At 36.7% G+C, this 15419-nt stretch overlaps 2 protein-coding genes across 3 annotated transcripts in view; one reads left to right on the forward strand and one right to left on the reverse strand.

Moving 5' to 3' along the window:
- Nucleotides 1-663: 663 nt before the first annotated feature.
- On the reverse strand, nucleotides 664-11518 carry LOC127856450 (peroxisomal membrane protein 2-like). The gene is made up of 5 exons (XM_052392667.1): nucleotides 11315-11518; nucleotides 3216-3317; nucleotides 2867-3038; nucleotides 1356-1475; nucleotides 664-857 (listed from the first exon to the last, which is right to left on the reverse strand). Exons 1-5 carry the CDS (start codon nucleotides 11416-11418, stop codon nucleotides 777-779), a joined length of 579 nt encoding a protein of 192 aa, XP_052248627.1. The 5' UTR covers nucleotides 11419-11518; the 3' UTR covers nucleotides 664-776.
- Nucleotides 11519-11522: 4 nt separating this feature from the next.
- LOC127856171 (uncharacterized) overlaps nucleotides 11523-15419 on the forward strand; it is a 44137-nt gene continuing 40240 nt past the window's right edge. For both annotated transcript variants that reach the window (XM_052392239.1, XM_052392246.1), the window contains exon 1: nucleotides 11523-11691. In XM_052392239.1, the coding sequence (XP_052248199.1) occupies nucleotides 11649-11691 (43 nt within the window). In that variant the 5' untranslated portion in view covers nucleotides 11523-11648. The remainder of the gene's footprint in view (nucleotides 11692-15419) is intronic.

Here is a 15419-nt window from a genome sequence, read left to right on the forward strand (position 1 = left end):
TTCATTGCAAGGTAGATCAGAAATTCTGACTTACCAAACAAAAATTCTAAATGCCAGCAAGGGCAATATTCCTATATAAGTCTTAACAAACAATTGCACAACCTGATTTTAGGACTAAGGAAAAATGATTGACTAAAGTCATTGTTAAAATGTTCATTATATTGATTAAAGAAAGTTTTAGTGAAAAACATTCACTCAATACCAGCCGTATCTGAAATTTTCAGAATAAGGCTGTACTTGCAATAATGCTTATTTTAATCAAGCAAAGATGCATGTAATAACTTTTCTGTACTAATAAACCACAATAAATATATATAAGTTTAATACTCTGTATAATTATGCACAATGAATTGTAATACAGGATTTAAAATAATACCATTTTGTCATCCGATGGTTCATTGAAATTTCAAAATAAATATGCTTCCATGTAGATATACTAAGAAAGTCTTACATTTATATATGTTTGTATTATTGATGAATGACAACATATGTTTACTTAGATGTTTGGCTCAAAAGCAGAGCCCACAAGTGTAAACAGAATTCATCACAAACTTAACTTAATTTTTTTTTACCAATCAATGGCTTGTACATTTTAAACATGAAAATTATTTAATTTAACTTAAGGACCATTAGATTGTAGTTACTGAAGACTCTAACACAGTATGAAGTTAACTTCTTTCATGTATCCCATAATACAAAAATTAAATTGTCTATAACAATCTAACCCAAGCAAAACGCGGCCAACATTTTCACAGTAAAAGTACTGGCTTGTCTCTTCAGGCACTCATCTGCCTTCGCTTCAAGGCAACAAACACTGACCAGAAGAGACCAACCATGTTCCCGAACAACACTCGGTACTGAAAAGAAAATAATAAAAATAGTTTTATAACTAAGGTTAAGATGTATAAGTGATACTTAAGGTTCATCACAAAGTGTCTTACACCCATGCATTGCTTGGTAGCTACATTCAAAGGCAAACAAATCCAGAATGTGCAAAAATATTATGGATTATTGGGCAGACATTTTTTTTAGCACACCTGCAATTTATAGTGATGACATATTCAATGTGAGTGTCCTTTAAGAAATTTTGATGTAGTTTTCTACAAAAATCTATAAGATTTTACGTTGGACTGACTGATCACCAAAATGACAGACGTAATGACTCTTATATACAGTAACCCCTCTTAAGCTTTGTATGTAGGGGAATAATGTGCTTATGTTTACTACATGTACCAGATTGAAAATGCACCCTTTGTACAGGTATTATCAATTAGAGTAAAAAAATAAAAATAGAAGCATTTATAACAAGAATTGTTTCAGAACAAGTTAACCAGAAATTTCATTTGATTTCTCACCTTCTGTGGAATGTAGTTAACATTTATGTATGTAAACAATGTCCACACTTTCCAGTTCATTTTCAGGATTGTCCAGAACTGCTCCTTGATCTTCTTAATGGCAACTGCAGAACCATGACCCTGAATGTGAACAATAAAAACATATGAGCCATGCTCTGTGAAGGGATGACACTTTGCGTCAAAAGTGAACATTTGCTAAGAGGAGACTTTCTTTAACCCTTTCAGCGCTGGAACCGAATTTTAAAGGCCTTTGCAAACAGTTTGGATCCAGATGAGAAACCACAGAACGTGGCCTCTCATCAGGATCCAAACTGTTTGCTATTCTGATAGTATTCTTTAAAAAAAAAAATTAAAAAAAATGTTAATTTTAGAAATTCCGCAGACACAATTTTAGCAGAGGACAAATTTCCCAGCATGCAAAGAGTTAAACAAAAAAAAACAACATAAAAGCAGAAAGTGTCATCCCCAATTAGCCTTTGCAGACTGCAGATGCCTTTAAACCCCGTTTTCACAGAGCACAGCTCATATGGATTCTTATATTTGACAACAAGGCACTATATTTCTTTAAAATGTAAGATAATAATGGCAAAGATTTATAATAAACAACTGTTTTCAACATAAAATGTAACAAAATCAGACAGTGTTTACAGCTAAAAAAATGCCAAACTAGAACTTTGCATGTTCTATATATTGCTACACAACAAACACAAAATATGTTTTGTTGGTGAGATTTGCTTTTTGTTTATTGTATGGGGTATTGTTCTAAATGTATATTGTAGATTATAAACTCTATAACAGAGACATTGATAAGGATTTTTGCAGTACTGAGGGTTTCCTTTCTGTTTCTATTCAATTCTAGCATAAGTACATGTATACTGCAATATTTTCAGCGCTTCCGTTAGTGGACGTCTGGGCTTGAATTAAGCCCAAACTGGTGGAAGTCCCTAAATTAGACTTCCAATAATCCGCATGTACGCTGTTTTCTAATACACAGCATGTATAAATCTTAAACTTAAATCTTGTCATTCTATCAGTTAACTCCGCCTTCGAGCTACTGTATGGTATAAATTTTTCAGCAAGAAGCCGAAATAGATTTTTCCAGCTGTCAACAAAACTCATTTTGGTAATGGCATCAGCTAAATCAGCATTCTGGAAGCTGAATTTGGGCCGACGTCAACCCCATGCAAAGGTGTATACAATAACTGCACACTTAACAGATCAATACTGACCTATCTAAATGATTCCAGCGAAAAAAAGTTTCCACATTTTTTTAACCAAAAGAAAAGATCTAAGCCCAAGCTTTGCTCATATGACATGATTTTGTACATCAAGTCTAATTTTCACATGCTTTTAATCAGTACAAAATTACGAAATACATGAAAAATATTTATTTGTGGCTTTAATTTTCTTAACTTAACATGAATTATAAAGCCTTGCAATGCAATACAACATTTAAAACATTTCTTTTGATGCACTATGGATGGATAGAAACTTGCATAAGCACATCTCACCTCAAGAATGGTGACAACATACAAGAACAGAAGTATAAATGGCGGAGTAAAGATAAATCTGTCTATGAGAAGCCGCTTGATGTTTTCAATTTGACTGGTTGTTTCTTTCCTAGGAAGGATCTTTTCCAGCCAGATGTAAAAATAGTGGATAATAGGAGCGCTCAAACAAAACCTGAAATTGAAGCAAAATGGATATTCAATCACATATCATAAAGAATAAAATATCTTGTACAAGCTTTATATAATAATTTGACAAATCCAAAAACATGCACAATAATACAGCATTTATTCATTATATATATAATGTAATCAACATCTCAAATCATAAACTGTCCCTAAGCATGCTTACCCAAAAGCTGCATATGATAGCACGCTACGCCACACAATCTTCCCGCCTGGCTGCGGAGCAACCTTCTGAGATATGACATTGCCGAGGGCAGACACTGATCCACTGAAAATTGGAGATACATGACATTTGTATACAGATTAGGATATCATGTCTGAATTAAAGAATGTTATTTATTTAATATTTCAGAATTTGTTCTCTGTTACAAATTCATTTATATTCTTATTTCCTAAAATTACATTCATGTAACTTTAGAAAACAATGGAACATCAATTGCAATAAGCAACTCATACAGCATAATCAGTGACACATACTTTGAATCACTTGCTTCCCTTATTCAATCTTTCAGCAGAATGTCATCCATTTACACATAGATTATGACCTCATCAACTTATAGACAAAAGAACAGCCTACTCAAACAGCCCAGCTGTCCACATTAAGGGTCAAAGTTGTCAACTTCCGAAGCATTCAAGCCAAAGGCAGCCATTCTGGCTACTACTCTCAGAACTCAACCCAGAGATCATTACCGGTATAGGAAATGAGACTTGGCTCCACAGTTGCATCTTTGAGAGAGAGGGAGGGAGGGAGGGAGGGAGGAGGGAGAGGGGACAGGGGGGGAGAGGGGGAGAGAGGGAGAGGGAGGTCATACCAGCGGGCTTACGGGGCTACTATATTCATTTGAGACAAGAACAACATAAAGATTCACATTGCAGAGTCATAAAAGCTACTAAAGACAGCATAGCTGGAAATGATCTCCAAGTCGAGACAAACATAGAACTCACTGCAACCAGTAGAGAATGCAGCTGAAACCAATAACTAATTGTTGCAGCTGAATACAGGCCTCCAAGCAGTGATCTTAAATACATGCAAGAGATGAATGATACCCTAAACAGCCTACACACCCAGCATCCAAACTCTACAGTTTGGTTTGCAGGAGACTAATACCTCCCCGAATAGACTGGGAAAGCCTTTGTCTTAATGCCGGGCTAAGCCTTTATTTGTCAGACAGATTTCAACGCAAGCGCCTTATCCACTGAGATACGGAGCCAAACCATCATCTCCTGAAACTACAGTAATAATTTAAAGCAGAACTTTCTATATCTCCTCTATGACACTGGCTCTGAACAATTCATCTAGTTTCCAACAAGAACACACTGTAATTCCCAGCAAGCCACTACCAATAGTGAGTGATAGCAACATTGTATTCATACTAGAGGTAGCTACAGAGTCCCTCAGAAAGCGACTGCTAGAGCCGTAGATTCTTCTGTAGTACAAAATGAATGTCCAGGACATAAGAGCTGCCACCTATGAATTCACCTCCACCTTTACACATGAAAGCAGTACGTCAACTGACCTAATATCCACGTGGAACGCCTTAAAGGATAGCTGACAGGGCCCTCACACTACTTTGGGGGAAGGGGTCTGCAGCCCTTAGGAGGGGGAATTTTTGCGGCGTTTCCCTTTTTGGTGGAATTTTTTACTTACTCTCTCATTATTTCATTTGTACATGTTTGCACTATATTCATTGCATTTTTCATAATTTAGTATGTTTGAAAAGATTTAATTGAAATAGAGATATAATAATCATGAGACACATCTTTCTATTAAAAAAAAAAATAAAAAAATTGAGATTTGATAGATTGAGGGCCCTGCAGGCTGTTTCTCAATCATTCAGGAAAATATACCTTCAAAACTTATATCAAGTAGATTCAACCAACCTTGGATCAATAGGAAGGTAAAACTCCTCTCACTGAGGAAAAATAAAGCCTGTAGAATGGCTCGACTCAACAGCATATCTGATGACATAACCAAGTATAAGCAGCTGCAAAAAGACACACAGGAGGAATGCAAAATGGCATATAACAACTATGTGAGAGACCCAGTCACTTGTGACAAAATTCCAAAGAAGCTGTATTCTTTCATTAGCAGAAAAAGATGCGAAAAGACCAGGATCCAAATCCTAAAAAACAAGGGTGTCGGTCATAGTGACCCAACGAGCAAAGCTTAGATTCTAAACTAACATTCAGCAGTTTCTTCACTGAAGATGACTTATCCGACACTCCAAACATGGATTCAGTAAAATACACTGCGGTAGAACCCTTCGATATCACCACAAATGGCAATAGAAAACTCTTGTTAGATGTAAACCCCCATAATCCTGATCCAACTAATAATATTAAAGAGTAACTAGAAATGGCGCGGCAGAGGCCGACGCGTATCCCCACGCCGAATGTTTGACCTAGGTGTGCCCCAGGGTTGGTAATGGGGCCATGCATAGCTGAGATTGACCGTATTGTCATAAGAGAAGTTCATCATCAATTAGAAGTGAATTGGTGTAGAAATTAAGAAGTTATAGTAAAAGGCAATTTTGGGTGGGTGTGACATATGTGGGCAGGGCGCCCCAGGGTTCGTAATGGGGCCATGCATAGTTGAGATTGACCGTATTGTCATAAGAGAGGTTCAGTATCAATTTGAAGTGAATCGGTGTAGAAATGAAGAAATTATAGTAAAAGGCAATTTTGGGTGGGTGTGGTCTATGTGGGCGGGGCGCCCCAGGGTTGGTAATGGGGCCATGCATAGTTGAGATTGACTGTATTGTCATAAGAGAAGTTCAATATCAATTTGAAGTGAATCGGTGTAGAAATGAAGAAATTATAGTAAAGGCAATTTTGGGTGGGTGTGGTCTATGTGGGCGGGGCCCCAGGGTTGGTTATGGGGCCATGCATAGTTGAGATTGACCCTAATGTCATAAGAGAAGTTCAGTATCAATTTGAAGTGAATCCGTGTAGAAATGAAAAAATTATAGTAAATGGAATTTTTTGGTGGGTGTGGCCTATGTGGGCGGGCGCCCCAGGGTTGGGATTGGGGCCATGCATAGTTGAGATTGACCCTAATGTCATAACAAAAGTTCAGTATCAATTTGAAGTGAATCCGTGTAGAAATGAAAAAATTATAGTAAATGGAAATTTTTGGTGGGTGTGGCCTATGTGGGCGGGGCGCCCCAGGGTTGGGAATGGGGCCATGCATGGTTGAGATTGACCGTATTGTCATAGGTGAGGTCCAGTATCAATTTGAAGTGAATCGGTGTAGAAATAAAGAAGTAAATGTAAAATAACCTAAAAAAATGAGTGATAATTTCTGACGCGGCCCCACCCCAACCCCTATAACTTTTGACCCAGGGGTCAGATCAAAATTCCAAATAGTGCAGGGTCGCACATATGCTCATAGCTACCATGTGTGTAAATTTCAAGGTTCTAGTGCTTTTAGTGTAGGAGGAGATAGTGGCCAGGACGGACGGACAGACGGACGGACGGACAGACGGACGGACGGACGGTGGAGATCACCACAATATCCCCACCTTTTTTTCAAAAAGCGTGGGGATAAAGACACACCTTCGCGTTGGACCAATGAAATCCCTCGTGTGTTTAAAACATCCGCAAGTTGAAAGGTACATGTATGTAAACAAATGTTTCAAAAAGCGCTGGACAGTTATGTTTGATGCATAGGTAACAGCAAGTACGGTCAGAATGTTTTTTCAAATGTTAGTTTAATTGATTTAAGGTACAATGTACCAAGTTCCTTGAATTTTGCAGGGAAAATGCCCTTTACTGCGTGAAAATTTAAGGCTTTGATCGGGTCAAATCATCAATGAGCAGGTCACGCGACTGGTGTATCTTGTTATTTCTTAAAAAAACATCAACTGAATTTTTTTTAGCAAGATATGTACTTTTCCAGACAGGAAATTCATTTATGTGTTTAATAAGACCAAGTTCATGGAAATCGCTGCACAATTCATGATGTAATGGCTGTTCAAAGCGATGCACCCTATATATATTTGATATTGAATTTTTTTTTTCGACTTCGACTTCGATGAGGTACTTCACAAAATCCAATTGGACATTGGGTGAAGGTGCGGGTGACTGTACAGGTGCGGGGGGTCGGATGCTCCCAAAAATAAAATGTGACTTAAAATGTTCAACTTGTATGTACACTTTACATTGTTACTGATAGCCGATTACACCACCACTGCCGGCTGAAGAGCAGCCTTAAAACTGTCTACAGTGTCTAGCTGAAGCACTTGGTCAGGTAGGCGATAAGCATTTATCTTACAGTGATAAGGAATGAATTTCATCTCGTGCCGAACTGATGGAACAGGCAGAATAGATGTTGAAACTGCAACTAGGTTGTGCACAACTTTATACATAAGTACTAAGTCAGCGTTGTATCTTCGTTTTTCCAAAGAAGGCCAATTCAACTCCTGGATCATAGATGTTACACTACTAGGGTTCTGGTAATTAAACGGTTTGCCAAGTACGCATCTGGCGGCATTACGTTGGATTTGTTCAATTTGCGACACTTGTGTTTTTTGTTGAGGATTCCAAATTGTAGAGCTGTATTCCAATTTCGGTCTCACTAGTGTGTGGTAGGCGCGTTCTTTGACTCGTGTAGGACAATGTCTTAGATTGCGTTTCAAGAAACCTAAGGCACTGGAGGCCTTTGAGGTGATGTTGTCGATATGTAGATTAAATTTCAGTTTTTCCTTGAGTTCAACTCCCAAGTAGGGGTGGTTTTTAACAATTTCAAGTGACGTTCCTTGCATTTTATAGTCGAATTTTGAGATGTTTCTCTTTGTAGTTATATTCATGATTGCACATTTGTCAATGTTAAATTGCATTTGCCAGGTAGTACTCCAGTTGACTAAGGTGTTTAAGTCGTTCTGAAGTAGACAATGATCATCTTTGGATCTTATTGGTGTATATACAACACAGTCGTCGGCAAATAGACGAATAGATGAAGAAATGTTTGTGGCAATGTCGTTTATGAACAAAAGAAATAATGTTGGTCCTAAAACGGTTCCCTTCGGCACGCCTGAAGTTACCTTGGATAGGTTAGAAGATTCGCCATCTATGACAACTTGCTGTAATCGGTCATTTAAGAAATTGCTCACCCAGGACAAGGTGTTGTTACGTATGCCATAAAAGGACATTTTTTCGGCTAGTCTACGATGGGGGACTTTGTCGAACGCTTTAGCAAAATCGAGTATCGCCATGTCTACCTGAAGACCTTGGTTCATATGTTTGGAAATTTCATCAGTTGTCAGTAGTAATTGTGTCTCGCAAGATCTTTTAGTGCGGAACCCGTGTTGGTTTTCATGAAGTATGTTGTTAATATCTAGATGTTTCATAATTTGAGAGACAACTATATGTTCAAGCATTTTTGAGACGACTGCTGTCAGACTAACAGGTCTATATATTGACGGTTTTGTTCTGTCTCCTTTTTTGAAGATAAGTACGATGTTGGCCTGCTTCCAGTCTTTTGGTATATCGTGGGTGTCTAGAGATTGTTGGTAAAGGTTCTGTAGGATTGGAGTTATTACTTCCGATGTTTCTTTTAGTGCAAAGATTGGCATTTTGTCTGGTCCACTTGCTTTTTTTACGTTTAGTCGTTTGATGCAGTTTGATACCCCTTAGGCTGTAACTTGAATATTTGGCATGGTTGGGTGTGGTGAACAACCTTTATTTGGAATGTTATCAAGGTCTTCGTTAGTAAATACAGAGCAGAATTGTTCGTTAAGCATCTCGGCTTTGTCTTTCGCGCTTTCACCAATCCGTCCGTTGTTTTTTAAGGTTCCAATGCTCATAGTGTCCTGTTTCCTGGATTTAATATATTTATAAAAGTTTTTACCCGCTTTGTCATTTTCTGGGTCAATTAGCCTACTGATGTAATTGTAGTAAGATGTATGTAGTTCATTTCTGACAGTTTTTCTATATTTATGAAATGTTTCTTTGTCTTTGCTGCTTTGAGATTCCCTGGCCCTATTGTACAGTTTTTTTTTATTTATCATCCGTTTCAATTTATGTGTCATCCATGGTATGTCTGGTTTTCCTTTCAGTACTTTTTTGGGGATGTTTTTTCCATGGTTGAGAATAATGCGTCTTTGAAATTAGTCCAGTTTTCTTCGACTTTTTTTGATGAAGTCGTTTGAAGGTAGTTAACACTAATATCTGACATATCTTTCCGGATTTTAATCCAATCTGCTTCTTTGTAATTAAAGATAGTTCTCGGGGCTTTCTTGCTAATAATCGGTTTAATGCTGGTAACAACTGATAGAATATCATGATCGCTCAATCCAATTGGAGGAGGGGTGATGTGGCGTTGTATTAGGGTTGGATGACTTGTGAGTATTAGGTCTAGTATCCTGCCTTGTCGGGTTGGTAGAGTGTTAATCTGCTCGAGTGAATTATTAGAGCTTATCTGGATTAGCTTATCACACTGAGCCTTGTCTCTTGCTCCAACGCATGTACCACCTACATCCCAATTGATGTCGCCAAGGTTAAAGTCGCCTCCTAAAAATATTTTCATGTTTTTGTAGTTTTGGTTGTTTTGTATGAAGGATAATGATTTGTTTAGTTCATCTAGTGCATCTGCTTTGGATTTTGGTTCTCTGTAGAATGCGCCGACAAGTACCGTTTCGTTAACCGATGTTGTGATTTTTGTCCATATGATTTTACAGTAAGAGTCTAAGTCTAAACATTCTTCAGCGGGTAGTTCTGGTCGTACCATTATCATGCCGCCTTCGCCGCCTTTGTCAATAAGTTCCTTCCTGTCTTTCCTAAATATTTGGTATTTATGTTCAGCTGGTATGTTTGGCGGTAAGATTTCTGCGTTTAAGTATTCACTGTTAGTATGGGTTCCCGAGCCTATGATTATATCGGGTGCACAGCTCGATATGATGTTATAAAGTTCCGCTCTTTTGTTCCGTACACTTTGAAAGTTTATTACGAGCAATCTAAGATAGTTTTCATCTGCTTGCGTGATCGGGTCTTGATGGTTACTGTTACTGTCCTCACTGGATGGTTCAGGGACATAAGAGGTACCTAGGTATGATGATGTTAGTTCGCTTTCTATGCTATTTGAGTGCGAAGAAATAGTGTCGATGATGATCTTTGAAATGTTGGAGGTTATGTCCTGTGTGATGTTACCGCGCTTAGGGGTTGATGAATAATATGCCTTGTTCGTAGTATAAGGTCCTACACTGCTGTGTTCTGTAGTTAGTATATCTGGGTTCAATGGTTGGAAAGGGTTTTCTATGGCGAAGCTATCTAAGTCAATACAATGGGATGACGAGAGGTTAGGGATTCCGCAAAGTAAACAAATCCAAGATACATTTGACTGATTTAGTGCCTTAAACGAGTCAGGTCCTATGTTTGCACATTTTGCATGGTACCAAATGTCACAGCCGTCGCATTGGATAGCTTTGGAGTTCCAGCCTACATTTTTATGACAAATTCCACATGGATATTTAATTGGGCCTGGGTTGGTTTCAATATCTCCGGATTGTATTAATAACAAATATATAAGCACACACGATTTCAGTTCATTTTTAAAATGCAGAGTTCATGGCCTTCTAAGTTTCAATGAAGTACACAGATTAAATAAACTGTTTGTTTCCGAGTCCTGGTTGGATATTTCATATGGGCTACTAATATTGCATGAGATAGCAATAAAGAAAACTACTACTGCACAAAAAGTAAGATTAAAGTTCACTTCCCTGAAGGCGGCCATCTTGCCCTCGTGTTCGCGCACCGCTCGCTGTGTTAGCTGGTAGGTGGGGTAATGGCGGCAAAACTTTGAGTCCAAAAGAATATTGAAAAACACAAAATGTCCTGAAAACTTTATAATCCACTGGTGGAATAGTGTTCATAGAACGACCCGCACCTTGTTGTTATTCTGGCGCACTTAAAATATTGTTAAATTAATTTTAATTTCTGAAAATTCTGGAGCACATTTTTGGGAGCATCCGACACCTCGCACAGGTTACACTCTTAAGAGGCTGAATAAACAGGAAATTATGCTTTATTCTATGACACATTTATTCCAAACACCTATCAAAACACCTGGATTTAATACATGGATTAATGTGTCATTAAGCAGGAAATTATGTTCAAAGAGGTACATGTATTAATCGGATGCAATAATGACTTAGCTGATAATGAATGCTGAGGTCCTTTTTGAATTAATCAATGATCGTTTATGGGGGAAAATCGTAACTATTTTATCGAAATTAAAGGCTAAATAACAACACAAAACATTTTTCAAACCTTGTGCATGCCTTTGTCAGCAACGGTTTTTCCTTTAACCATTTTTGATAGTTGTTTAACAGTCTCTCAAAAAAGTTTTCTCTGCTCTCTTTACTTAGACTCATGTTAACTTCTCTGAAGATCTACAAAATGACCCTTTGACGTTCATAAATTGGATCTTTCCATGGGCGCTGCCATATTTGATCTCGTGGATTATGCAAATCACGTTTCAAACGAGAGGATGCGGTATCTGTGAAGTAAATTGATATTTAATTTACAGAATGGATTGGAAATATTTAAGGATGTTTAAGTGTTATGGTTCATTAAACGGAATGTGAGAAATGTAACGGATACGATGATAATTTTCGTAGTAACGTTTTCGTGCCTCTGTGCTTGTGGTATGTATGAAAGTCGAAAGATATTCATCTTCTGATAAAAAGTGGGTGGGGCAATATAATTTAACATTTTTATTCATATTTTATATGCAATAGTCATAATTGTTTTATTTGATGTGTTCCGATGTCAAAGTATGTCATTATGTTTGATAGTTTTAGAATATATTCTGTGCTGACAAGAAGTATTATGTTAAATGAAAAAGTCGAGCTTACAAGTTTTAAACTGAGTGAAGATTGTTAAACATCTGCCCTTTCAGGCCACAGGTATTGGGCGCAGACATCTGCCCTTCCAGGCCGCAGGTATAGGGCGCATGGCCAAATCACTTTAATACTAGCAATATGTCATAAAATAACATTTTTCATCATTTCGACAAAAAAAAGTCTGATATATATATATATATATATATATATATACAAGGAAGGTATCTCTTAACACAGGAAAATCACCTGCATCAACATTCTAAGCCATTAATTGCCTAAATGCAGATGATTGTCGTAAACTATGTAACATTTTGTTGGGTAAGGTTGCCTCTTGATGAAAAATGACCAAAAACGGCTACTTGCCAACATGAATTACAAAAAAACACTTCTCGAACTCGTAGAAATGCTAGGTCGGCTCTGATATGACCGAACGTTCAGTGCCAATTTTACAAGTCTAAAACTACTGAAATACACCAGCTACTGAACATAATCCGCATTAGTACAATACACAAATACATGTTTATCAACTAACAACACAGATTTGTCTTTTTGAATTTTGAAATCTGACTCAGTGGGGCGCTTGAAATGTACAGATAAGTGTATTTTTCTGCAACCAGCCTTTCTTAAGATCAAAGCGATATCGACATCGCAGAATATTTTGAGAGCCAACTTTGTATCTTCTGTCAATTATGAATAATATTATCTCTTTTCCAAACTAAAGCCGGCCTAAAGGCGGAGCCGCCAAAGCAATGCACTATATTCACCAAAAATAATTTAAAAATATTTGACTTGTCTTGAGCATAAGTGATTCTGATAAAAACAACAACTATCACTTCCCTTTGTTGGTGATTAAATTATTATGCCCTCAAAAGGGTTGCATAAAGCAGTTGCACTGTCTGTCTTTCTGTCGGTCTGTCTGTCTGTCTGTTAGGTATTCCAAGTTTTTCTCCTAACTGCTTTTTGATATTTACCTGATTTTTGTTGACTTAAAGATCAAGTTTGAGTTTCGTTCCACAGGGCAGGGGTGGCGAAATCAAATGTCCGAGTTGCCTGAGTCGTACATTTGCTTGTCTGGGCAACTGATTTTTTTCAATTAAGTTGTCCGTGGACAACAAGTTTTTTAAAAGTTGGGTCCAGGTATACAAAAAAAACAAACATTGTATTAAAGCCGTAATTAAGTTTTACAAAATCGGATGTTGACATGCGAATACATTGTCATTGCTATTTGCGGAGCAATCAAGCTAAAATACGGGCACTCTCCTGCGCAGTGATCTCCCTTATTCTATAAGAGACCAGGAGCATGCCGCATTTTAAACATTCGGCCCGACTGTTAGACAGTGTACAGACTGGTTTCTTTATTTTTACAATCCGACGGAAATAAAAAGTATCAAAGTAAGATAATCAAAACACGGTCTACTTTGTTATTTAAGACGACTTTAATGGTAAAAATGGAACATTTAGTTTTTTTAAATCTTCAACAACGGAGCAGAAACCCGAAGCTTTGAGCAGTCCACCTCCCCCCCAAAAATAAGAAAGATTATGATAAAAAATATGATGTAAGTAAACGCACCAGAACTTTTCAAGAAACTTGGCTCACAGATTTACTTATGTTCAACACATGTTTTAATAACACTAGCTTTGCAAGATTAAAAGTTTTAGAAAGTCTTTATATTGTTTATAATATACTGCTATAATGAATGTACTATTGAAATACAACTATATACACAACTAGCAAATCATACTCATTTTGGTATAGTCCACATTAATCAATAAATGCGTTTATAATTTATTAAACATTAACGGACAAGTGTAGTTCAGCAACGGACAAGTTAAATTTCCTAAATGGTTGTCCGTGGACAAGTATAGTTTTTTCCGTGGACGACCAGTTTTAAAAAAATCGGGTCAAGGAATAAAATAAAAATACGCCGTAAATAAGTTTTACGAATCCTGATGTTGACACGAGATTACATTGTCAGTGCTATTTGCGGAGAAATCAAGCTTAAATACAGAGTTACACATGTAGTTGCCCACAAAAAAGGAACGTGCGCCGCTTTTTCAACATTCAGCCCAACTGTTAAACAGTGTACATGTACAGACTGGTTTCTTTATTTGTACAATCAGACGGAAATTAAAGTATACATGTAGGACAAAGATAATCAAAACACCCTCTACCGTGTTATTACAGATGACTTTTATCAGTAAAAATGGAGCGTTTTTTTTTTTTAATTGTTAAGAATACGATTGAACTACTGGAGTCTACTTCACAGTTTGTGACAGAGAAATGAAAAATTATGAGACAACTAAATGAGACCGTGTTAGTAATTTGACACACTTTGATAGGAAATTGCAACAAAATAAAAGTATTTGAGATTTTAATACTGTATGTGTAACACATGTTTTCATAACAATTGCTTTGCAAGATTAAAAGTTTGAGAAAGTCTTTATATTGTTTATAATATACTGCTTTAAAGAATGTCCCATGGAAATACATGTAACTGAAACAAGCAAATTATAGTCATTTTGATTGATTTTACAATATTTTAAATTGATCAGTAATTGTGTTATGATTTATTAACCAGGTTTACCGAAGGAAAAAAATGGTTATTAGATTGGCGAATGTCGGCGGGCGGGTGGGCTGACGGGCGGAACAAGCTTGTCCGGGCCATAACTTTGTCGTTCATTGTGAGATTTTAAAATCATTTGGCACATTTGTTCACCATCATTAGATGGTGTGAGGCATGAAATAATTACGTTGATATTTCCAAGGTCAAGGTCAAACTTTGAGTTCAAAGGTAAAAAATGGCCATAAATGAGCTTGTCCGGGCCATAACTATGTCATTCATTGTAAGATTTTAAAATCATTTGGCACATTTCAGGTTTTTTTTTGGCCCGATTGTATAGCCGAAATTGGGCTATGTTCCCAATCACAAAAAGTATACTTTTTCCCAAAATGTGGCAAAAAATTCACAATTTCCAAAAAAAAAAAAAAAAAAAATTTTTTTTTTTTTTTTTTTTAGAAAGAATTCTAATGCGTATTTTTATCTCAATTTCAATTCAATTACATCTAACAAAGTATTATATGATTTTGTTCTTTTAATTTGAATGATTATAAAGAGTTATATCAAATTTAGTATTTCCCTATAATCAGTGGACTTTCCATGTGGAAAAAAAGGCTAATGAATTTATTTTCCCAATTTCATGAAAATGCCGATAAAATTCTATCTTCCCAAAAAGTGGAAAAAAAACCCTGCATTTGTTCACCATCATTGGAAGGTGTGTCACACGAAAGAACTACGTCAATATCTCCAAGGTCAAGGTCGCCACAACTAAAAATAGATTTATTTTGAAAAAAAACCAAAGGGGGTTAATTATAGACAATCAGTTTAGTTTGAGTTGTCTCCCTTTATCAGACTTTTTTTCAAATTGAAAACCTGGTATTGTGACAATTTTGTCCCTCTTATAAACATAAACGGACAAGTGTAGTTCAGAAAAGGACAACTTAAATTTCCTAAATGGTTGTCCGTGGACAA

This window comes from Dreissena polymorpha, chromosome 1, assembly GCF_020536995.1.
Source record: "Dreissena polymorpha isolate Duluth1 chromosome 1, UMN_Dpol_1.0, whole genome shotgun sequence".
NCBI lineage: Eukaryota > Metazoa > Mollusca > Bivalvia > Myida > Dreissenidae > Dreissena > Dreissena polymorpha.

Excerpts from the sequence above, each read along its gene's own strand:
- LOC127856450 (XM_052392667.1), bottom strand. The coding sequence starts at position 11,418 with ATGAGTCTAAGTAAAGAGAGCAGAGAAAACTTTTTTGAGAGACTGTTA. Across the intron at positions 3,039-3,215 it reads CTATCATATGCAGCTTTTGG|GTTTTGTTTGAGCGCTCCTA; the intron begins GTAAGCATGCTT and ends CTTCAATTTCAG. Across the intron at positions 1,476-2,866 it reads ATGTTGTCACCATTCTTGAG|GGTCATGGTTCTGCAGTTGC; the intron begins GTGAGATGTGCT and ends GTTCACATTCAG.